The 23,688-nt window shown below is 51.5% G+C and overlaps 1 protein-coding gene across 1 annotated transcript in view; it reads right to left on the bottom strand.

The window, feature by feature from the left end:
• The window catches only part of LOC140389355 (erythroferrone-like), a 284,489-nt gene that overhangs the window by 159,648 nt on the left and 101,153 nt on the right, over positions 1 to 23,688 (bottom strand). The window contains exons 6-7 of the mRNA XM_072473521.1: positions 8,844 to 8,934; positions 3,836 to 3,914 (exon numbers count right to left, since the gene is read on the bottom strand). Of these exons, the coding sequence (XP_072329622.1) occupies positions 3,836 to 3,914; positions 8,844 to 8,934 (170 nt within the window). The remainder of the gene's footprint in view (positions 1 to 3,835; positions 3,915 to 8,843; positions 8,935 to 23,688) is intronic.

Raw genomic sequence — 23,688 nt, 5'->3', positions numbered from 1 at the left:
GGTCAGAGTGAGGAGCAGGTCAGAGTGAGGAGGTCAGAGTGAGGAGCAGGTCAGAGTGAGGAGGTCAGAGTGAGGAGCAGGTCAGAGTGAGGAGGTCAGAGTGTGGAGCAGGTCAGAGTGTGGAGCAGGTCAGAGTGAGGAGGTCAGAGTGAGGAGCAGGTCAGAGTGAGGAGCAGGTCAGAGTGAGGAGCAGGTCAGAGTGAGGAGGTCAGAGTGAGGAGCAGGTCAGAGTGAGGAGGTCAGAGTGAGGAGGTCAGAGTGAGGAGCAGGTCAGAGTGAGGAGCAGGTCAGAGTGGGGAGGTCAGAGTGAGGAGCAGGTCAGAGTGAGGAGGTCAGAGTGAGGAGCAGGTCAGAGTGAGGAGCAGGTCAGAGTGAGGAGCAGGTCAGAGTGAGGAGGTCAGAGTGAGGAGCAGGTCAGAGTGAGGAGGTCAGAGTGAGGAGGTCAGAGTGAGGAGCAGGTCAGAGTGAGGAGCAGGTCAGAGTGAGGAGGTCAGAGTGAGGAGCAGGTCAGAGTGTGGAGGTGGTCAGAGTGAGGAGCAGGTCAGAGTGAGGAGGTCAGAGTGAGGAGGTCAGAGTGAGGAGCAGGTCAGAGTGAGGAGCAGGTCAGAGTGTGGAGCAGGTCAGAGTGAGGAGCAGGTCAGAGTGTGGAGCAGGTCAGAGTGAGGAGGTCAGAGTGAGGAGGTCAGAGTGAGGAGCAGGTCAGAGTGTGGAGCAGGTCAGAGTGTGGAGCAGGTCAGAGTGAGGAGCAGGTCAGAGTGTGGAGCAGGTCAGAGTGAGGAGGTCAGAGTGAGGAGGTCAGAGTGAGGAGCAGGTCAGAGTGTGGAGCAGGTCAGAGTGTGGAGCAGGTCAGAGTGTGGAGCAGGTCAGAGTGAGGAGCAGGTCAGAGTGTGGAGCAGGTCAGAGTGTGGAGCAGGTCAGAGTGAGGAGGTCAGAGTGAGGAGGTCAGAGTGTGGAGCAGGTCAGAGTGAGGAGGTCAGAGTGAGGAGCAGGTCAGAGTGAGGAGGTCAGAGTGAGGAGCAGGTCAGAGTGAGGAGGTCAGAGTGAGGAGCAGGTCAGAGTGAGGAGCAGGTCAGAGTGAGGAGCAGGTCAGAGTGAGGAGCAGGTCAGAGTGAGGAGGTCAGAGTGAGGAGCAGGTCAGAGTGAGGAGGTCAGAGTGTGGAGCAGGTCAGAGTGAGGAGGTCAGAGTGAGGAGCAGGTCAGAGTGAGGAGCAGGTCAGAGTGAGGAGGTCAGAGTGAGGAGGAGGTCAGAGTGAGGAGCAGGTCAGAGTGAGGAGGTCAGAGTGAGGAGCAGGTCAGAGTGAGGAGGTCAGAGTGTGGAGCAGGTCAGAGTGAGGAGCAGGTCAGAGTGAGGAGGTCAGAGTGAGGAGGTCAGAGTGAGGAGGTCAGAGTGAGGAGGTCAGAGTGAGGAGCAGGTCAGAGTGAGGAGGTCAGAGTGAGGAGCAGGTCAGAGTGAGGAGGAGGTCAGAGTGAGGAGCAGGTCAGAGTGAGGAGGTCAGAGTGAGGAGCAGGTCAGAGTGAGGAGGTCAGAGTGTGGAGCAGGTCAGAGTGAGGAGCAGGTCAGAGTGAGGAGGTCAGAGTGAGGAGGTCAGAGTGAGGAGGTCAGAGTGAGGAGCAGGTCAGAGTGAGGAGGTCAGAGTGAGGAGGAGGTCAGAGTGAGGAGCAGGTCAGAGTGAGGAGGTCAGAGTGTGGAGCAGGTCAGAGTGAGGAGCAGGTCAGAGTGTGGAGCAGGTCAGAGTGAGGAGGTCAGAGTGTGGAGCAGGTCAGAGTGAGGAGCAGGTCAGAGTGAGGAGCAGGTCAGAGTGAGGAGGTCAGAGTGAGGAGCAGGTCAGAGTGAGGAGGTCAGAGTGAGGAGCAGGTCAGAGTGAGGAGCAGGTCAGAGTGAGGAGGAGGTCAGAGTGAGGAGGTCAGAGTGAGGAGGAGGTCAGAGTGAGGAGGTCAGAGTGAGGAGGTCAGAGTGAGGAGCAGGTCAGAGTGAGGAGCAGGTCAGAGTGAGGAGGAGGTCAGAGTGAGGAGGTCAGAGTGAGGAGGAGGTCAGAGTGAGGAGCAGGTCAGAGTGAGGAGGTCAGAGTGTGGAGCAGGTCAGAGTGAGGAGCAGGTCAGAGTGTGGAGCAGGTCAGAGTGAGGAGCAGGTCAGAGTGAGGAGCAGGTCAGAGTGAGGAGCAGGTCAGAGTGAGGAGGTCAGAATGAGGAGGAGGTCAGAGTGAGGAGCAGGTCAGAGTGAGGAGCAGGTCAGAGTGAGGAGGTCAGAGTGAGGAGCAGGTCAGAGTGAGGAGGAGATTGGCACTGTCTGGGAGGGGAGATCAGGGATGGAGCATCGAGAAGGGAAGAGATTGGAACGGGCGTTATTAGGAAGGGCAGGTGATCAATGAGGGGTGTAGGTCGGGAGGAACGGAGATCAGAGACAAGATTGGGGAAGGGAGGATTGGGAACAGGATAACATCAGGGATATTAGAAAAGGTTGAGATTGGGATGGGTGGACTCTGGGATGGGTGGAGATTGGGATGGGTGGAGATTGGGATAGGTGGTGATTGGAATAGGTGGATATTGGGATCGGTGGAGATTGGGATAAGTGGCGATTGGGATGGGTGGACATTGGGATGGGTGGACATTGGGATAAGTGGCAATTGGGATAAGAGGCGATTGGGATAGGTGGAGATTGGGATCGGTGGACATTGGAATCGGCGGACATTGGGATGGGTGGACATTGGGATAGGTGGCAATTGGGATAGGTGGTGATTGGGATCGGTGGACTTTGGGATCGGTGGACATTGGGATGGGTGGACATTGGGATGGGTGGACATTGGGATAAGTGGCAATTGGGATAGGTGGAGATTGGGATAGGTGGAGATTGGGATAGGTGGAGATTGGGATTGGTGGAGGTTGGGATTGGTAAACATTGGGATCGGTGGACATTGGGATCGGTGGAGTTTGGGATTGGTGGAGATTGGTGGAGATTGGGATCGGTGGAGATTGGGATAGGTGGAGATTGGGATCGGTGGACATTGGGATCGGTGGACATTGGGATCGGAGGAGATTGTGATTGGTGGAAATTGTGATTGGTGGAGATTGGGATAGGTGGAGATTGGGATCGGTGGACATTGGGATAGGTGGAGATTGGGATAGGTGGAGATTGGGATCGGTGGACATTGGGATCGGTGGACATTGGGATTGGTGGAGATTGTGATTGGTGGACATTGGGATCGGTGGAGATTGGGATCGGTGGAAAGTAGGGTATGGAGATTAGGGATGAGGTGATTGGAACACTCCTGCTTCTTCGGGCAGCATGTTCAGATAAGATAACTTTGTTCACTCAGCCTTTTGCTGGCAGCCACTTGTGGCCCCTTTTAAGGATGTTTTGTTCTATCTGCTTCGTGTCTGAGGGACCGATCTGCAGCTCGCAGCATGTTGCATCTCGACACCACTCAATTATAGGAAAGGCTCTGAAATAAGTGCGCGGTCCCTGATGCGCACACACTTGTTTAATATGGACCACATGGGTGCTGCAGGATGCCCCATCCCAGTGGAAAAAGCGCACCCACGTCACACACATGTTGGACATTTCAACACTTCTTTGGCACGGATTCAGTTCCTAGGCCATCAGCTGGGACTGTGTTCTTTCCATTTTTCTTAAATGTGCTGTTAAAGCACAATTACCATATTGTACCAAAGAGAAGTTAACTGTTCCTTCTTACCCTCAGTGAACTGTACAGGCACAGGAGCTGATGCTAAGAAACAGACAATCTGATAATACCCACTACATTCTCACAAGCAGGATCTGTAGTCACAGTGTGGCTGGAGAACAGGTTGCGTTAAATGAGGAGCACTACACTCTTACCTGCAGGTAGAGGGCACCACTGACAAACATGGTGAATATATGACTGTTGCTATCCAGGCCATAAATTGTTTCCAGGCAGCTGTGGGAAAGGCAGAATGATTGTTCCTTGTTATTTGTGACGATCTTGAAAGCCAACTTGTAACAAATTAGTTCACCCTGTTTGCCCCTTATGCTGTTCGGACTCCCTCCAATTTTCCCCGCAAAAGTGTTTGCCCACACACAGTGAGTGAAATCGTACACTGAGCAGGGTAGGGTGAGTGGCATACTACCCACTGCCCTTTGGCACTCCAAGCTAGGGCTTACCTTCTAAACTACAACTGAATTATGTAAATAACCTTGTGGCCACTGGGTGTATTTAACACCAGTACTTGCTCTAAAACACAAACTACAGAAGGCGATTACATTGCAAATATGCCAATGGGCAGCACGGTAGCACAGTGGGTAGCATTGTTGCTTCACAGCTCCAGAGTCCCAGGTTTGATTCCCGGCTTGGGCCACTGTCTGTGTGGAATATGCACGTTCTCCCTGTGTCTACGTGGGTTTCCTCCGGGTGCTCCGGTTTCCTCCCACAAGTCCCGAAAGATGTGCTGTTAGGTAATTTGAATATTCTGAATTCTCCCTCTGTGTACCCGAACAGGCGCCGGAACGTGCACCCGAACAGGCGGCTCGGGCTTTTCGCAGTAACTTCATTGCAGTATTAATGTAAGCCTTCTTGTGACAATAAAAAATATTATTATTTAAAAATGCCAACTCTTCATTTGGGGTCACATACCCTAATCCCGAGTCTTTCCCTAAATTTTAATATGCTCTCTCTTCAAATGTCCATATCAAATTCCATTCTCCCAGCTCCATCTTCATAAACCTTGGAGTAAAATCTTTCAAACATTCTATTTTTTCCTCTCCAGGCCTCTAAACCACCTTGTTTTCTATGTGTAATGGGAGAACATTGTGCACACCAGGATAGATGCTTACACAGTATGTACTGTACCTGCATCAGAGCCAACACTAAAATGCATTCAAGCTGTACAGTAAAAGGCAGGAGCGAATCGCCCCCATTTACCCTATTTGTACAGCACACATAATGTTTTATAGTTACAATGTATGGTTGCTGTGCAGGAATACTTTGTGGCATTTTTAATGGTTTGCAATAAAGTACCATTGTAAGATAATATAGTGTTAATTTGGTAGTAAAAGAGCAAAGTGTGGCTACAATATAATGTTTTATGGTAGTAATATATCGTTATAATCTAGTAAAATGGTTATAATGTAACCCCATTTCATCCTTGTATACATTGTTATTGTGTGGCTTTTATACACTACCATGGATTGGTTGTAATATTGAATGTAGTATTGATTTATAATATTGGAACATGGTAGTGCAGTAACAATGTTTGTATGTAATACAGCATTATGGTATGATTGTAATTTTCCATTTTACCTCTCTACCTTGCTCACCTCATTTAAGAGGCAACACGGTGACACAGTGGTTAGCACTGCTGCCTCACTGCTCCAGGGTCCCGGGTTCAATTCCGGCCTCGGATGACTGCCTGTGTGGAGTTTGCAATTTCTCCCTGTGTGTGCATGGGTTTCCTCCGGGTGCCCCGGTTTCCTCCCACAGTCCAAAGATGTGCAGCTGAGGTGGATTGGTCATGATAAAATTGCCCCTTCGTGTCCAAAAGGTTAGGCGGGGTTACTGGGTTATGGGAATAGGGTGGAAGCGTGGGCTGAATTGGGGTGCTCTTTCCAAGGACCAATGCTGTCTCTATGGGCCGAATGGCCTCCTTCTGCACTGTAAATTCTATGATTCTACGCATCAAAAAAATAACCCTTTTGACCAAGCTTTTTTTTGTTGTCCAAATAACTCCTTATGTTACATACATAGATACATAGAAGATAGGAGCAGGAGGAGGCCTTTTGGCCCTTTGAGCCTGCTCCGCCATTCATCACGATCATGGCTGGTCACCCAACTCAATAACCTAATCCTGCTTTCTCCCCATAGCCTTTGATCCCATTCTCCCCAAGTGCCATATCTAGCCGCCTCTTGAATATATTCAATATTGTTGCAACTCATACGAACTATTTAGGGTGGGATTTTCCGGCCCTTTCCGCCAGCAGGATCCTCCAGTCCCGCCGAATGGTAACCCCACCCCCGCATGGCGGGTTCCCCAGCGCTGGGATGGGTGAACCATACAAAAAGCCGTAGACATCGGAGGGACCAGAAGATCCCGTCAGCAGCCAATGGCGAGCAACCTACGTCATCGGAGAGCGGGAAAATCACCAGATTAAATGGGCTCTATAAAAGTAAGCCATTTTTGCAGCATTTTGGCTATACTCCTGAACTCAAAAGTAGGATGATGTGAGTTCAAATGTCAATACAGTGAGTTGCAACAGTGTGCGTGACCCATGCATACTGTACAGTTCAAGATGAGATTGAATTGCCACCCATAACCTGGATGCCAGGGGTGTGCTGTGTATACAGAGAAGTATGCTCTGCTGAGCACAAGACAAGAGTCCATTTCACAACTCATTCTTTCCCTTCTAGTTGCTGCTTGTCCAGACAGAACAACATCAGTGGTGTGCATCAGGGATAAGAGAAGCAAAAGACTGCAAGGCCAATCACTGCCAGTGAAAGAGAGTCTGTTTTTTGCACTCAGACAGGCATGAGCTTTGTTTGAATTTTTGTTGCTGACAGTGAAAGGGATGAGAGGAAGATACAGAGATTCTAATCTATCCACAGTAACTGCAGATCCTGTAAATAGATCTCACTCAGATCATTTAAGCATAAACACAGGGAATGTGGGCTGCTCTTCCTGCCCAGGTTCAGGGAAGCTGTCATACAGAACAGAATACAACTCTATTCTGTAAATATTATGCTCAGTCAGGTAAGGGAAGTCAAGGTAATGAACCCCTTTCTATTTCAGGTCTTCGACTGTCAGCATTAATGACTCCCACGTCAGGTACAAAACAGGTTAAAAGCAGGGCAAATATACATTTACATTATCCCGTCAAGCACTCCAATGTCAATTACAACATCAGCTGGATTCAAAGTAAGGCACAAGACAGGTTAAATACAGGCTATACTATCATGGCAAACAGTCTCAGCTCCATCTTTGTTTCTGAGTAAAGGGAGATGGTGGTGTAGTGGTAATATTGCTGGACTAGTAATCCAGAGGCCCAGGCTTATTGCTCTGGGGACACTGGTTCCAACCCACCATTCAATTGATCAACCTGGAATATGAAACTAGTCTCAGCAATGGTGACTGCGCAAACGACTGTCAATTATGGAGAAAACTCGTCTGGTTCACCAATCCATTACGGAAGGAAATCTGCCTTCCCTAGCTTGTCTGGCCTATCTGCGATCCTAAACCCACAGCAATATAGTTGACTCTGGAATGTTGTAGCGAGCCATTCAGTTCAAGGGCAATTAGGGATGGGTAACAAATGCTGACCCAGCCCGTGACACCCACATTCCATAAAAGAATAAAAACAAAATCGCCCAAAGAATTCATAGGGAGGTGGGCTGTGAGTAAGTTACAAAATACAATTCTCACTACAGCAGCAGCCTCGTTCAATTTTTCACAGACGTCACAAATATGGCAGATAAGGAAGTGTCTGCAGATAATATATGAATTTTCAGCAGGCTCTCAATAAGGTTCCACACAAGAGACTGTTAGTATAAATGAGACATGGAATTGAAAACAATGACTGAGTTCGATTTTCAGTCTGCGCAGGTAGGTGAGGGTTAAAGTTGGGCCCAACATTTTGATACAAATAGGAAATCGATTAGGAAGGTAAGCGGCAGAGTAGATTAGACTCCGGTTGGAAGTGGTGTCTGTCAGGAATCTGTATTCGATCTTCAGGTTTTCATTACATTTATCACTAACTTAGGCGAAGAAATAGAGAGCCAGGGCCGGGATCCTCCAAAATCGCCGCAAAGTGTTGGCGCCGACGTAAACACCGGAGTGTTTCACGCTGGTGTCAACGGGCCTCTTGGCCCAGCGATTCTGCAACCCTCGGGGGGCCAGGAGGGGTTAGGAGGGGTGATTGGGTTAGGGGGATAGGGTGGAAGTGAGGGCTTAAGTGGGTCGGTGCAGACTCGATGGGCCGAATGGCTTCCTTCTGCACTGTATGTTCTATGTTCTATTATTATATTATTACTCTTATAGATAGACATATAGGAGAGCTTTACCCTCAGATTCCATTAATGATAAGTTAAGAAAATTGTTTTGAACATATCATTGGCTTAATCCTGTCTGTGAATTGGAGGATATGAATTTGAAGTATTTGGTTAGTTCCCGGCTGGGACCAATGTTAGTGTCAACTGCACTTACCCAACTCTTGATAGGTATCCAATTGGACAGCCTGTCAATGCAGAGTAAGTAAAGATTGGCGGTGCCCTGCCACTAGATTCCGCTGGTATATTTGCAAAATATGTAACAGGGAGATTTAGGAGACAGAGCCTGACTATACCCACTTGTCTAAAAGTGTGGCACTTGGGGGGAGAAAATTATCTTTGACAAGAGCACAAAGGGGGGAATAGAATCAATCAACTGTTTTACACCCATTTTATGTTCTTTTCCATTCAAGTCAACAGAAAAGACAATTGGGAAGGCTGTATAGCTACCATCACATTCTCTTTCATCCATTTAGTTAGCATTCCAGATCAATTTCACTCCCATTCCCCTTAAGTGCATTCCTGAAATATGGACAGCATCAGAACTGAACACAATCTAAGAATTTATAAGAACAGAGGTGAAAATTTAGGTGAACAGGACCCTCCATTTTTTCTGGGTGGGTCCAACACATTTGCCCCTCTTCCCAAATCCCTCGATTCCTGTCTCTGTCCATTGACAATGCGAACCTTTCCAACATCAGACATTTACTTCAATCTTGCTGGTAGATTTAAGTGTCAGAATCTGAGATCTAAATCAGGTTGGATTTTGCTTGTTGTTCTGCGACAGGATTGTGTTTAATGGTTCCTTGGCAACAGTGGATTATCATCACTTACGCATTGTGCTGACAGAGAGATTCAATGCAGATGAGGACTCGGATGTTATCGTGAGGTCTGCTGTGCCTTCGCCTCTGGTGTTCTCTGTGCTCTGAAGGAAAGAGGAAACACATTGCTATCAAGGAAAGCACAAAGATTTTGAACTTGCCACTCACAGCAGCGATGCCGCATCTGCACTGGAATGAAGTGACCCTTGTAATCTCTTGCTCTGCTGCTGGAGCAGCACCCTGGTGGTACTCCAAACACCCAGGGCAGCTCCCTCCTGACTACTGTGCCTCCACCTCTGGTGGGACAGGACAAACCCAAGGATGTTGATGATGGTGTTTGGGAGATTGTAAGGTATAGTTCCATCAGTATGACTATGTCACATTGTTGCTTGACTAGTCTGTGGCATAGCTCTCACCATTTTGGCCATTTGGTCATTGGTTGGTAGGTCCCACAGATTAAAATCACCTCCATTAGGTTTCCTTGCCATCTTTTCCAGCTCTTGAAATATTGTCCTTCACTTTGTCTTACACTAGTCACATCCACAGTCCTTTTACAAACTATCGTCCTCTGGTCACAATGCACTGGCTTTCACTAATGTGGGATTTCACATGAGCAGTGGAAAATGAGTAGAACCATAGAGAATGAACAAAGGAGAGGACAATGATGGTGGCCTCTGTGGTGATATGCATCGCTGTACATACACAAGGGGTTAATGTAAATATACTACAACTAAGTAACCACTAGAGGGAGCACCAGAGATGTCATGACATGCAGACATACAGCCATTGGGTATTTACAATAGGACATAACCAATGGGTAATCAGGACACCCAGAGATGGCATTACCACAAGGGGGCACTTCACAACCCATATAAAAGGACAGGGCACACATGCTCTGCCTCTTTCCGCAGACAGACATCTGGAGAGTACATCAGGGTTGATCAACAGCATCACCTCCAGCACGTGGCTTAGAGCAGGCTGGTAAAGATAGACTGAGTGACTCCAGCTAGATTAGCAGAGAGTCGACCTCATTTAAGAACTGTGTTAATAGTTCATCAACACGTTGAACTCATTTCATAGTCTGGAGCTTCCTTTGTCAAAGCATACATCAAGGAAGCAGCTTATGCTACACGAAACAGCATAACACAACATGATACCAGGAGTGCCTGTTACATCTATTTAGTTCAACTCAGCAAGATCTGTGACAACAAGCAACTGAACCCAGATACGATGATCGAGATTCCGGTTCCTAATCCACCCAGGTACCACGGCAATCTCAGTGCCAACTGGTGTTCATTCAAGCAAAAATTTCAGCTTTACATGGAAGCATCCGACCTACATGGCGCGGCCGATGCTGAGAAGATTGCTCTTCTACTCACCATTGCAGGTGAACATGCAACAAAGATCGTCCGCTCCTTTAAATACTCCAAAGGGCAGGACAGAACATGATTCCAGACAGTCCTGGACAAATTTGAAAGCTACTGCGAGGTAAACACAAAAGAAGTCGGTAAAACTGGTGCCAATACTCACCACGAGGCAGATGTAGGGTTGCGACACAAGCAAACGGCAATTTTGATTGGCAGCCATCTTGCGCGTATCCAGCCGGCCCAGTCCACACATGCGCAGTTCCCGGGAAGACGCAAACCGGCAAAACAGTGTTTTGCGCATGCGCGAGAAGCTGCGCATGCGCAGTTGTGAAAAGAGCGCACAGTAAAGGAAAAGCGATTTGCGCATGCGCAATCCATTCCTACGCTTTACGTCACGAGCGTCATGAAGTCAGAGGCCCCGGACCATGCCCACTTAAAGGGAAATGTTCGAAAATTACAAAGAAGAGTTTTAAAGCCGCAAAACACCATTCTTTCACCTCGAAAGATAGAACAATGCCTGAACTTCTACCAGTAGTTGAAATCAACCTCCGCAGAACCCTGCAACAAGCAGTTAGCACCGCCCAAAGAGATAATTTCATCCTTGAAGACTACTACTCGGACGATGATTTCTTCCTTGGACACAGAGATCGCAATGACAATACCGAAACACAAGAAGATAATTGGTTCATCAAAGAATACTACTCAGACATGGCTGAGTTATTCGGGTTTGATGATCATACAAGCATCAGCGCCACGGTTGAAAAGCTCAAAACGACTCTACTCATGGTAGATGAATCCAATACGATGGTGCCATGGCAGATCGTCGACACATTGGATGACAGCAACCTGTCAAATACCCACGAAGAAGACGAAGCCCACAGAGAGCGGCCTGATGCCACACGAAAAATGATCCACACACCACGAAGAATCCCCGACTCCACACAGAGGGTGGTCCACGCACCACGAAGAGTCCCCGACTCCACACAGAGAGCGATGAAAGACTCCACAGCGAGACCACTGCACAACTCCACACAGAAAGCGATGAAAGACTCCACAGCAAGACCACTGCCCGACTCCATTGAGAGCGCACAGATCGACTCCACAGCGAGACCACTGCACGACTGCACACAGGGAACGATGCCAGACTCCATTGAGAGCGCACAGATCGACTCCACAGAGAGAGTGATACAAGCCTGCACAGCGAGCTCGTTGACAGATTCCACAATGGAAGCAACGCAAGACTCCATAGCGCAGTCCTTGCATGAACAAGACCATGAAGGTCTACCCACCTTATCTGAGCAACCAGCAGCAGACAATGCGAGTCTGCCATGCTCACGTGAACAACAGAAAGACTATGACAATCTACCCAAATTACTTGAACCACCAGAAGAAGACTCTGACAGTCTACCCAGCTCATCTAACCAACAAGAAGATACTTCGCCTTCAGGGCGGAGCATGAGGTCAACGGCCAACCAGGACCCGGGATCTGTCAGCCAATGACATTAGGGCTTCCAGTCCCACATGACCCCCAATACATACTACCACATTCACCCCTTGTCAAAAATGAACCCGGCAGGGTGATGCTTCGTATGGTGGTAAGGGTTTACAGGGCTGGTCCTGGGAGGATAGAACAGTTACATGGTAGTACAGTATTGGACAGTATCGTCCTGTTACAACTATTTACAGAGGGTATAGGAAAAACAAAATGTTCATTGGACAGTCCATCTTTGTTTTACATCGACGCCACGAGTCGGTCGGGCAGTCTGGTCGTCCGTGTCGATTGCCTCGGCGGTGGTGGTGGTGCTTGTACCAGCGTTGTCGCCTCCGGGAGCCGCACGGTTTCAGCTGTCGGTGCAAAGGGGAGGGGGACTGATCCTCCTGGGAAGGGGGCGGTCGCGGGGTGCGGCGGTGGCAGGAAGGGGGGCGGTTGGGTTGATGGTGTCGGGGGGGTGTGCGTGGTGCCGGCGGGCGCCAGATCCCGCAGGGAGACCGTGTCCTGTCGGCCGTCGGGGTACTCCACGTAGGCGTACTGGGGGTTTGCGTGGAGGAGGTGAACCCTTTCGACCAACGGGTCCGCCTTATGTGCCCGCACGTGCTTTCGGAGCAAGATGGGTCCTGGGGCCGCCAGCCAGGTAGGCAGCGACGTTCCAGAGGAGGACCTCCTAGGGAAGACAAGGAGACGCTCGTGAGGCGTTTGATTAGTGCTTGTACATAATAACGACCGGATGGAATGGAGAGCGTCTGGGAGGACCTCCTGCCACCGTGAAACTGGGAGATCCCTGGACCGTAGGGCCAGTAGGACGGCCTTCCAGACCGTGCCGTTCTCCCTTTCTACTTGCCCGTTCCCCCGGGGGTTGTAGCTGGTCGTCCTGCTTGAAGCTATGCCCTTGCTGAGTAGGAACTGGCGCAGCTCGTCACTCATGAAAGAGGATCCCCTGTCGCTGTGGACGTATGCGGTGTAACCGAACAGCGTGAAGATGCTGTTCAGGGCTTTAATGACTGTGGCCGCGGTCATGTCGGAGCAGGGAATGGCAAAAGGGAAGTGGGAGTATTCGTCCACTACATTAAGGAAATACGCGTTGCGGTCGGTGGAGGGGAGGGGCCCTTTGAAATCGAGACTGAGGCGTTCAAAGGGGCGGGAAGCCTTAATCAGGTGCGCTCCATCTGGCATGAGAAAATGCGGTTTGCATTCTGCGCAGATGTGGCAGTCCCTTGTGACTGTACGGACCTCCTCTAAGGAGTATGGGAGATTGCGGGACTTGATGAAGTGGTAAAACCGAGTGACCCCCGGGTGGCAGAGGTCCTCGTGGAGAGCTTGGAGGCGGTCAATTTGTGCGTTGGCACATGTGCCGCTGGATAGGGCATCGGACGGCTCGTTCAGCTTTCCGGGCCGGTACAAGATCTCATAGTTGAAGGTGGAGAGTTCGATCCTCCACCGCAAGATCTTGTCGTTCTTGATCTTGCCCCGCTGTGCATTATCGAACATGAAGGCTACCGACCGTTGGTCAGTGAGGAGAGTGAATCTCCTGCCGGCCAGGTAATGCCTCCAATGTCGCACAGCTTCCACTATGGCTTGGGCTTCCTTTTCCACGGAGGAGTGGTGGATTTCTGAGGCGTGGAGGGTTCGGGAGAAGAAGGCCACGGGTCTGCCCGCTTGGTTAAGGGTAGCCGCTAGAGCGACGTCAGAGGCGTCGCTCTCGACCTGGAAGGGGAGGGACTCGTCGATGGCGCGCATCGTAGCCTTTGCGATGTCCGCTTTGATGCGGCTGAAGGCCTGGCAAGCCTCTGTCGACAGAGGGAAAGTCGTGGTCTGTATTAGGGGGCGGGCCTTGTCTGCGTACTGGGGGACCCACTGGGCGTAGTATGAAAAGAACCCCAGGCAGCGTTTCAGGGCTTTTGGGCAGTGCGGGAGGGGAAATTCCATGAGTGCGCGCATACGTTCGGGGTCGGGGCCTATTATCCCATTGCGCACTATGTAGCCCAGAATGGCTAGCCGATCGGTGCTAAAAACGCACTTGTCCTCGTTGTACGTGAGGTTCAAGGCTTTGGCGGTCTGGAGGAATTTTTGGAGGTTGGCGTCGTGGTCCTGCTGGTCGTGGCCGCAGATGGTTACATTGTCGAGGTACGGGAACGTGGCCCGTAACCCATGTTGATCAACCATTCGGTCCATCTCCCGTTGGAAGACCGAGACCCCGTTTGTGACGCCAAAAGGGACCCGTAGGAAATGGTATAATCGCCCGTCTGCCTCGAAGGCTGTGTACTTGCGGTCACTTGGGCGGATGGGGAGCTGATGGTAGGCGGACTTGAGGTCCACGGTGGAGAAGACTTTATACTGGGCAATCCGATTGACCATGTCGGATATGCGGGGGAGAGGGTACGCGTCTAGTTGTGTGTACCTGTTGATGGTCTGGCTATAGTCAATGACCATCCTTTGTTTCTCCCCTGTCTTCACTACTACCACCTGTGCTCTCCAGGGACTATTACTGGCCTGGATTATGCCCTCCTTTAGTAGCCGCTGGACTTCGGAGCGAATGAAGGTCCGGTCCTGGGCGCTGTACCGTCTGCTCCTAGTGGCGACGGGTTTGCAATCCGGGGTGAGGTTCGCAAACAAGGACGGGGGTTGCACCTTGAGGGTGGCGAGGCCACAGATAGTGAGTGGGGGCATGGGGCCGCCGAATTTAAACGTAAGTCTCTGTAGGTTACATTGAAAATCTAAGCCCAGCAAGGTGGGGGCACAGAGTTGGGGAAGGACGTTAAGTTTGTAGTTTTTGAATTCCCTCCCCTGTACCGTTAGGGTAACTATGCAGAATCCCTGGATCTGTACGGAGTGGGATCCTGCAGCTAGGCAAATCTTTTGTGCGCTGGGGAAGGTAGTTAAGGAACAGCGTCTTACCGTGTCGGGATGTATAAAACTTTCCGTGCTCCCGGAGTCGACAAGGCATGGCGTTTCGTGGCCGTTAATTAGGACCGTTGTTGTCGTCGTCTGGAGAGTCCGGGGCCGAGCCTGATCGAGCGTAACCGAAGCGAGCCGTGGTTGTAGTAGTGGGGTGGGGTCCGTTGTTGCCGTCCAAGATGGCGTCGGGGATGGACAAAATGGCCACCCCCATACATCGCCCGTGGCTGAGGGGTCACAAGATGGCGTCGGGGGTGGACAAAATGGCCGCCCCCATGCGTCGTACAGGTCGGGGGCGGTCCAAGATGGCGGCGCCCCTCCTCCCCTCGTGGTGGTCGGGACCCAAAATGGCGGCGTCTGCGGGTCGCACATGGTGTGCTGGGGGGTCTGGGAGCGCTAGGACCGCGCGGAGTTCCTGCATTGCGAGCGCCAGGGCCGCGGGCGCTAGGACCGCGCGGAGTTCCTTGACTGCGAGCGCCAGGGCCGCGGGCGCTAGGACCGCGCGGAGCTCCCTCGCCGGGGACAGCGGTGGTCGGGGCCCAGGCCGGCGGGTCAGTCGTGGGGCCGCGAGCGCTGGGACGGTGCGGAGCTCCCTCGCCGGGGACAGCGGTGGTCGGGGTCCAGGTAGGTTGCGCCGGCGGGTCAGGCGTGGGGCGCGGGACGGGGGTGAGGGCCCAGGTCGGCGGCGCCGGCGGGTCAGTCGTGGGGCCGCGAGCGCTGGGACCGTGCGGAGCTCCCTTGCCGGGGACAGCGGTGGTCGGGGCCCAGGCCGGCGGGTCAGGCGTGGGGTGCGAGACGGGGGTGAGGGCCCAGGTCGGCGGCGCCGGCGGGTCAGTCGTGGGGCCGCGGGCGCTGGGACCGTGCGGAGCTCCCTCGCCGGGGACAGCGGTGGTCGGGGCCCAGGCCGGCGGGTCAGTCGTGGGGCCGCGAGCGCTGGGACCGTGCGGAGCTCCCTCGCCGGGGACAGCGGTGGTCGGGGCCCAGGCCGGCGGCGCCGGCGGGTCAGTCGTGGGGCCGCGGGCGCTGGGACCGTGCGGAGCTCCCTCGCCGGGGACAGCGGTGGTCGGGGTCCAGGTAGGTTGCGCCGGCGGGTCAGGCATGGCGCGCGGGACGGGGGTGAGGGTGGCGTTCGGGATACGAAAAACCCCCTCCTCTCCGTGGAGAGTGTTGGCCGGCACCCAAATCGGGAGCGCCGGCGGCGGGTCGTACATGGACTGCGGGGAGGGGGGTTGGGGAGCGTAGGCGGCGTGCAGGGCTCCCAGTTCTCCCGGGACCGCGGTGGTCGGGACCCAAAATGGCGGCGTCTGCGGGTCGCACATGGCGTGCTGGGGGGGTTGGGAGGCATAGACTGCCTGTAGGGCTCCCTGTGGCCCCGGGACGGCGGCGACCTCGCGGGACCGGCACACAACCGCATAGTGGCCCTTTTTCCCGCAGCTTTTGCAGATAGCTGCGCTGTCGGGGGTGCTTCGCCTGGCCGCAGAAATAACAGCGGGCGCCCCCGGTGCGACTCGGCGTTTGGACTGCGCAAGCCTGTGGGGTGTGCGGGGGGGGGGGTAGGGGGTTTGCCGCGGCGGGTACGTACGGGGCCCAATGGCCTGCCGCGCGGTCGGGGCCGTAGGCGCGGGTATTACGCGCGGCTACGTCCAGCGAGGCTGCCAGGGCCCGTGCCTCTGAGAGTCCTAGCGACTCTTTTTCTAGAAGTCTCTGGCGGATTTGGGAGGATTGCATACCTGCCACAAAAGCATCGCGCATTAACATGTCCGTATGTTCGTTTGCATTCACCGACGGGCAGCTGCAGGCTCTTCCCAAAATCAGCAGCGCGGCGTAGAACTCGTCCATCGATTCTCCGGGAGCTTGCCATCTTGTCGCGAGCTGGTAGCGAGCGTAGATTTGGTTAACTGGGCGAACGTAGAGACTTCTCAGTGCTGTGATCGCCGTCTGGAAATCGGCGGTGTCTTCAATGAGGGTGAAAATCTCCGTGCTCACCCTCGAGTGCAGGACCTGCAGTTTTTGTTCGTCTGAGACTCGGCCTGTGGTCGATGTGATGTAGGCCTCGAAGCAAGTCTGCCAGTGTTTGAAGGCTGTTGCCGCATTCACTGCGTGGGGGCTGATCCTCAGGCATTCTGGAATGATCCTGAGCTCCATAGTCCTTTTTAGGCACGCTTAATAAATTGTGGCGCACAAAGACTCCGTGAGACGAATAGAGTGAAGTCGATGAGGCTTTATTAAGCGTGTCTGTTCCCCAGCAGCCCGATAGTAAACTGGCCTGCGGGGGAAGGCACCGGCTTCTTATACTTCGCCTTCAGGGCGGAGTATGAGGTCAACGGCCAACCAGGACCCGGGATCTGTCAGCCAATGACATTAGGGCTTCCAGTCCCACATGACCCCCAATACATACTACCACAGACTGCACACAGAGAACGATGCCAGACTCCATTGAGAGCGCACAGATCGACTCCACAGAGAGAGTGATACAAGCCTGCACAGCGAGCTCGTTGACAGATTCCACAATGGAAGCAACGCAAGACTTCATAGCGCAGTCCTTGCATGAACAAGACCATGAAGGTCTTGTTCATGCCGATTTCGGCGGCGTGAGAACAGCTGGTGAGTCAGTTTCAGCCGGAGCATTGCGGAAGGAGGTTGCTGGGAGGTAAGTCAACCTTTAAAAGCACTTGTCTTTGCAGGGGCAGGCCAGTCGATTTCGGCGGCGTGAGAACAGCTGGTGAGTCAGTTTCAGCGGGAGCACTGCGGAAGGAGGTTGCTGGGAGGTAAGTCAACCTTTAAAAGCACTTGTCTTTGCAGGGGCAGGCCAGTCGATTTCGGTGGGAGTGGAGCTGGCTGGTTAGTCAATTTCAGCAGGAGCTGAGAATTTTTCTTTTTTTTTAAAATTAGTTTTTTAGGCGGGATCAGGAAGTCGACCCGCGGACGTCTGGGAAGACCCTCACCAATAAATTCTGGTGGAGAGGAAACCCGATACACTACACGTGTAGTGTCTCCCACCCGCCCTCCTCCTCTAACCTAATAATAAAACCCATTGGTCTGAGGTAAGTACCATATTTTATTATATTATTATTATTTTTTCTAAAAATTTTATTTAGTTGTTAGCCAGATCTTGGTAGAAAGTTAGAGGAATGGCAGGGAAGGGAGTGCAATGTTCCTCCTGCAGGATGTTTGAGGTGAGGGATGCAGTTAGTGTCCCTGCTGATTTTACCTGCAGGAAGTGCTGCCATCTCCAGCTCCTCCAAGACCGAGTTAGGGAACTGGAGCTGGAGTTGGAAGAACTTCGGATCATTCGGGAGGCAGAAGGGGTCATAGATAGCAGCTTCAGGGAATTAGTTACACCAAAGATTGGAGATAGGTGGGTAACTGTAAGAGGGACTGGGAAAAAACAGTCAGTGCAGGGATCCCCTGCGGTCGTTCCCCTGAGAAACAAGTATACTGCTTTGGATACTTGTGGGGGGGGGGACTTACCAGGGGTAAGCCATGGGGTACGGGCCTCTGGCACGGAGTCTGTCCCTGTTGCTCAGAAGGGAAGGGGGGAGAGGAGCAGAGCATTAGTAATTGGGGACCCTATAGTCAGGGGCACAGATAGGAGATTTTGTGGGAGCGTGAGAGACTCACGTTTGGTATGTTGCCTCCCAGGTGCAAGGGTACGTGATGTCTCGGATCGTGTTTTCCGGGTCCTTAGGGGGGAGGGGGAGCAGCCCCAAGTCGTGGTCCACATTGGCACCAACGACATAGGTAGGAAAGGGGACAAGGATGTCAGGCAGGCTTTCAGGGAGCTAGGATGGAAGCTCAGAACTAGAACAAACAGAGTTGTTATCTCTGGGTTGTTGCCCGTGCCACGTGATAGTGAGATGAGGAATAGGGAGAGAGAGCATTGAAACACGTGGCTACAGGGATGGTGCAGGCGGGAGGGATTCAGATTTTTGGATAACTGGGGCTCTTTCTGGGGAAGGTGGGACCTCTACAGACAGGATGGTCTACATCTGAACCTGAGGGGCACAAATATCCTGGGGGGGGAGATTTGTTAGTGCTCTTTGGGGGGTTTAAACTAATGCAGCAGGGGCATGGGAACCTGGATTGTAGTTTTAGGGTAAGGGAGAATGAGAGTATAGAGGTCAGGAGCACAGATTTGACGTCGCAGGAGGGGGCCAGTGTTCAGGTAGGTGGTTTGAAGTGTGTCTACTTCAATGCCAGGAGTATACGAAACAAGGTAGGGGAACTGGCAGCATGGGTTGGTACCTGGGACTTCGATGTTGTGGCCATTTCGGAGACATGGATAGAGCAGGGACAGGAATGGATGTTGCAGGTTCCGGGGTTTAGGTGTTTTCGTAAGCTCAGAGAAGGAGGCAAAAGAGGGAGGTGTGGCGCTGCTAGTCAAGAGCAGTATTACGGTGGCGGAGAGGATGCTAGATGGGGACTCTTCTTCCGAGGTAGTATGGGCTTAAGTTAGAAACAGGAAAGGAGAGGTCACCCTGTTGGGAGTTTTTTATAGGCCTCCTAATAGTTCTAGGGATGTAGAGGAAAGGATGGCGAAGATGATTCTGGATATGAGCAAAAGTAACAGGGTAGTTATTATGGGAGACTTTAACTTTCCAAATATTGACTGGAAAAGATATAGTTCGAGTACAATAGATGGGTCGTTTTTTGTACAGTGTGTGCAGGAGGGTTTCCTGAAACAATATGTTGACAGGCCAACAAGAGGCGAGGCCACGTTGGATTTGGTTTTGGGTAATGAACCAGGCCAGGTGTTGGATTTGGAGGTAGGAGAGCACTTTGGGGACAGTGACCACAATTCGGTGACGTTTACGTTAATGATGGAAAGGGATAAGTATACACCGCAAGGCAAGAGTTATAGCTGGGGGAAGGGCAATTATGATGCCATTAGACGTGACTTGGGGGGGATAAGGTGGAGAAGTAGGCTGCAAGTGTTGGGCACACTGGATAAGTGGGGCTTGTTCAAGGATCAGCTACTGCGTGTTCTTGATAAGTATGTACCGGTCAGACAGGGAGGAAGGCGTCGAGCGAGGGAACCGTGGTTTACCAAGGAAGTGGAATCTCTTGTTAAGAGGAAGAAGGAGGCCTATGTGAAGATGAAGTGTGAAGTTTCGGTTGGGGCGATGGATAGTTACAAGGTAGCGAGGAAGGATCTAAAGAGAGAGCTAAGACGAGCAAGGAGGGGACATGAGAAGTATTTGGCAGGAAGGATCAAGGAAAACCCAAAAGCTTTCTATAGGTATGTCAGGAATAAGCGAATGACTAGGGAAAGAGTAGGACCAGTCAAGGACAGGGATGGGAAATTGTGTGTGGAGTCTGAAGAGATAGGCGAGATACTAAATGAATATTTTTCGTCAGTATTCACTCAGGAAAAAGATAATGTTGTGGAGGAGAATGCTGAGACCCAGGCTAATAGAATAGATGGCATTGAGGTACGTAGGGAAGAGGTGTTGGCAATTCTGGACAGGCTGAAAATAGATAAGTCCCCGGGACCTGATGGGATTTATCCTAGGATTCTATGGGAGGCCAGGGAAGAGATTGCTGGACCTTTGGCTTTGATTTTTATGTCATCATTGGCTACAGGAATAGTGCCAGAGGACTGGAGGACAGCAAATGTGGTCCCTTTGTTCAAAAAGGGGAGCAGAGACAACCCCGGCAACTATAGACCGGTGAGCCTCACGTCTGTAGTGGGTAAAGTCTTGGAGGGGATTATAAGAGACAAGATTTATAATCATCTAGATAGGAATAATATGATCAGGGATAGTCAGCATGGCTTTGTGAAGGGTAGGTCATGCGTCACAAACCTTATTGAGTTCTTTGAGAAGGTGACTGAACAGGTAGACGAGGGTAGAGCAGTTGATGTGGTGTATATGGATTTCAGCAAAGCGTTTGATAAGGTTCCCCACGGTAGGCTATTGCAAAAAATACGGAGGCTGGGGATTGAGGGTGATTTAGAGATGTGGATCAGAAATTGGCTAGCTGAAAGAAGACAGAGGGTGGTGGTTGATGGGAAATGTTCAGAATGGAGTACAGTCACAAGTGGAGTACCACAAGGATCTGTTCTGGGGCCGTTGCTGTTTGTCATTTTTATCAATGACCTAGAGGAAGGCGCAGAAGGGTGGGTGAGTAAATTTGCAGACGATACTAAAGTCGGTGGTGTTGTCGATAGTGTGGAAGGATGTAGCAGGTTACAGAGGGATATAGATAAGCTGCAGAGCTGGGCTGAGAGGTGGCAAATGGAGTTTAATGTAGAGAAGTGTGAGGTGATTCACTTTGGAAGGAATAACAGGAATGCGGAATATTTGGCTAATGGTAAAGTTCTTGAAAGTGTGGATGAGCAGAGGGATCTAGGTGTCCATGTACATAGATCCCTGAAAGTTGCCACCCAGGTTGATAGGGTTGTGAAGAAGGCCTATGGAGTGTTGGCCTTTATTGGTAGAGGGATTGAGTTCCGGAGTCGGGAGGTCATGTTGCAGCTGTACAGAACTCTGGTACGGCCGCATTTGGAGTATTGCGTACAGTTCTGGTCACCGCATTATAGGAAGGACGTGGAGGCTTTGGAGCGGGTGCAGAGGAGATTTACCAGGATGTTGCCTGGTATGGAGGGAAAATCTTATGAGGAAAGGCTGATGGACTTGAGGTTGTTTTCGTTGGAGAGAAGAAGGTTAAGAGGAGACTTAATAGAGGCATACAAAATGATCAGGGGGTTGGATAGGGTGGACAGTGAGAGCCTTCTCCCGCGGATGGATATGGCTGGCACGAGGGGACATAACTTTAAACTGAGGGGTAATAGATATAGGACAGAGGTCAGAGGTAGGTTCTTTACGCAAAGAGTAGTGAGGCCGTGGAATGCCCTACCTGCTACAGTAGTGAACTCGCCAACATTGAGGGCATTTAAAAGTTTATTGGATAAACATATGGATGATAATGGCATAGTGTAGGTTAGATGGCTTTTGTTTCGGTGCAACATCGTGGGCCGAAGGGCCTGTACTGCGCTGTATTGTTCTATGTTCTATGTTCTATGTCTACCCACCTTATCTGAGCAACCAGCAGCAGACAATGCAAGTCTACCACGCTCACGTGAACAACAGAAAGACTATGACAATCTACCCAAATTACTTGAACCACCAGAAGAAGACTCTGACAGTCTACCCAGCTCATCTAACCAACAAGAAGACACTGCAGGTCTACCCACTGTATGTGAGACAAGTGACGAAGGCATCACAATTCCCATACAAGATATGCAACATTACAGCAAGACTGACTGATCTCAGCTCGTATGCACAGAGGCACTCGACAATCCAAATGTCATGTGAAAGTGCCTTTAAGAATTGCATGTTTAATAAATGTACCTTTAAGAAATGAAGCTGATCATATTACTGAAGTGATGTCACGGGGGGGAGCTGAGCTCACTTCTGCTTTTTGGGAGTTTTAGTTTCAGTTTGAGACAGCCGCTTGGGAGTGTCTGTGTGTTTTGCTGAGAGCTGCAGAAAGAAAACACATAGCTGGTTTGTTGATGTCTGCAAATCCAAAGACTATAAATATATTGAATGTAACCTCATGCCTGTTTTGAAGGTTTGAAGCCTTTTGGATGTTTAAAGGAACAGTTTGAAGGATTATTTAGTGTTGTAGTCTTTTGGGGTTATCTTTGAAGTAATGGGTGTTAAGATATTCAATGTTTGTTTTGAAAAGGTTAAATTGACTTCCGGGTGCGGCGATGACCAGCTAAGTCGCACGTTTCGGCAGCTCCCGGTGGAACGGACTTTTGGGCTCTTGATAGGAGCCCCAACGGCAATTTTAACGGCTAAAAACACTGTGCGGTAAACCAGAAGGGAATTCCCCCTGGACACGGATGGAAAAAGGAGAGGAAAGTGGCCAGATTGCAGTGGATCCTTTGGAACAGCGGCAAGGAAGGCAAGCAAAAACCAAGATGGCGTCGGAAGGTGGCAGTTTCACATGGGGCCCTGAACAACAAGAGTTCTTGAAATGCTGCGTGGAAGAGATAAAAAAGGAAATGGAGAAAGAGCTGTTGGCCCCGATACTACAGGCGATCGAAGGGCTAAAGGAGGAACAAAAGACCCAGGAGCGGGAGCTTCGGGTCGTGAAGGCGAAGGCAGCCGAGAATGAGGACGATATACAGGGCCTGGTGGTGAAGACGGAGATACAGGAGGCACATCAGAAACGATGTGTGGAAAGGTTGGAGGCTCTGGAAAACAACGCAAGGAGGAACAACCTGAGGATTCTAGGTCTTCCTGAAGGTGTGGAGGGAGCGGACGTCGGGGCATATGTGAGCACGATGCTGCACTCGTTAATGGGAGCGGAGGCCCCGGCGGGTCCGTTGGAGGTGGAGGGAGCATACCGAGTTATGGCGCGAGGACCGAGAGCGGGAGAAATTCCCAGAGCCATAGTGGTGAGATTCCTCCGTTTTAAGGACAGAGAAATGGTCCTTAGATGGGCGAAGAAAACTCGGAGCAGTAAATGGGAGAACGCGGTGATCCGCGTTTATCAAGACTGGAGTGCGGAGGTGGCGAGAAGGAGGGCGAGCTTTAATCGGGCCAAGGCGGTGCTTCATAAAAAGAAGATAAAATTCGGAATGTTGCAACCGGCAAGACTGTGGGTCACATATCGAGGGCGGCACCACTACTTTGAGACGGCGGATGAAGCGTGGACTTTTATTGTGGAAGAAAAACTGGAATGAGTGGGTTATTAAAAAGAACGTTTGGACAAAGTGGTGGGGCGAATGTGGGGGGCGAAGAGGGGTTTTATGTTCTAATCCTGCGGAGTGGTAACTTTTCTCTCTCCCACAGGTGGTGATGGGGGGAGGTGGGGAGGGAGAGGAGATGGGGCGTTGGCCATGGGGGGCGGGGCCAAGGGAGAAGCGCGGGCTTGGCTCCCGCGCTATGATAATTATGGCGGGAATAGAGAAGCAGGAAGGAGGGGGCGTCGCACGGTGCGAGCCGTGGTCACGGGGGGAAGCCGAGGTCAGCTAGAGCTTGCTGACTTCTGGGAGCAACATGGGGGGAGTAATTACGCTAGCGGGGGGTCTAGCGGGGGGGGGTGGGAGGGGGGAATTACTGGGTTGCTGCTGCTGGGGAAAG

The sequence above is a fragment of the Scyliorhinus torazame genome, chromosome 14 (assembly GCF_047496885.1).
Source record: "Scyliorhinus torazame isolate Kashiwa2021f chromosome 14, sScyTor2.1, whole genome shotgun sequence".
Classification (NCBI taxonomy): Eukaryota; Metazoa; Chordata; class Chondrichthyes; order Carcharhiniformes; family Scyliorhinidae; genus Scyliorhinus; species Scyliorhinus torazame.
The sequence above is the reverse complement of the archived record's forward strand: the minus strand, read 5'-3'. Positions and strand labels throughout refer to the sequence as shown.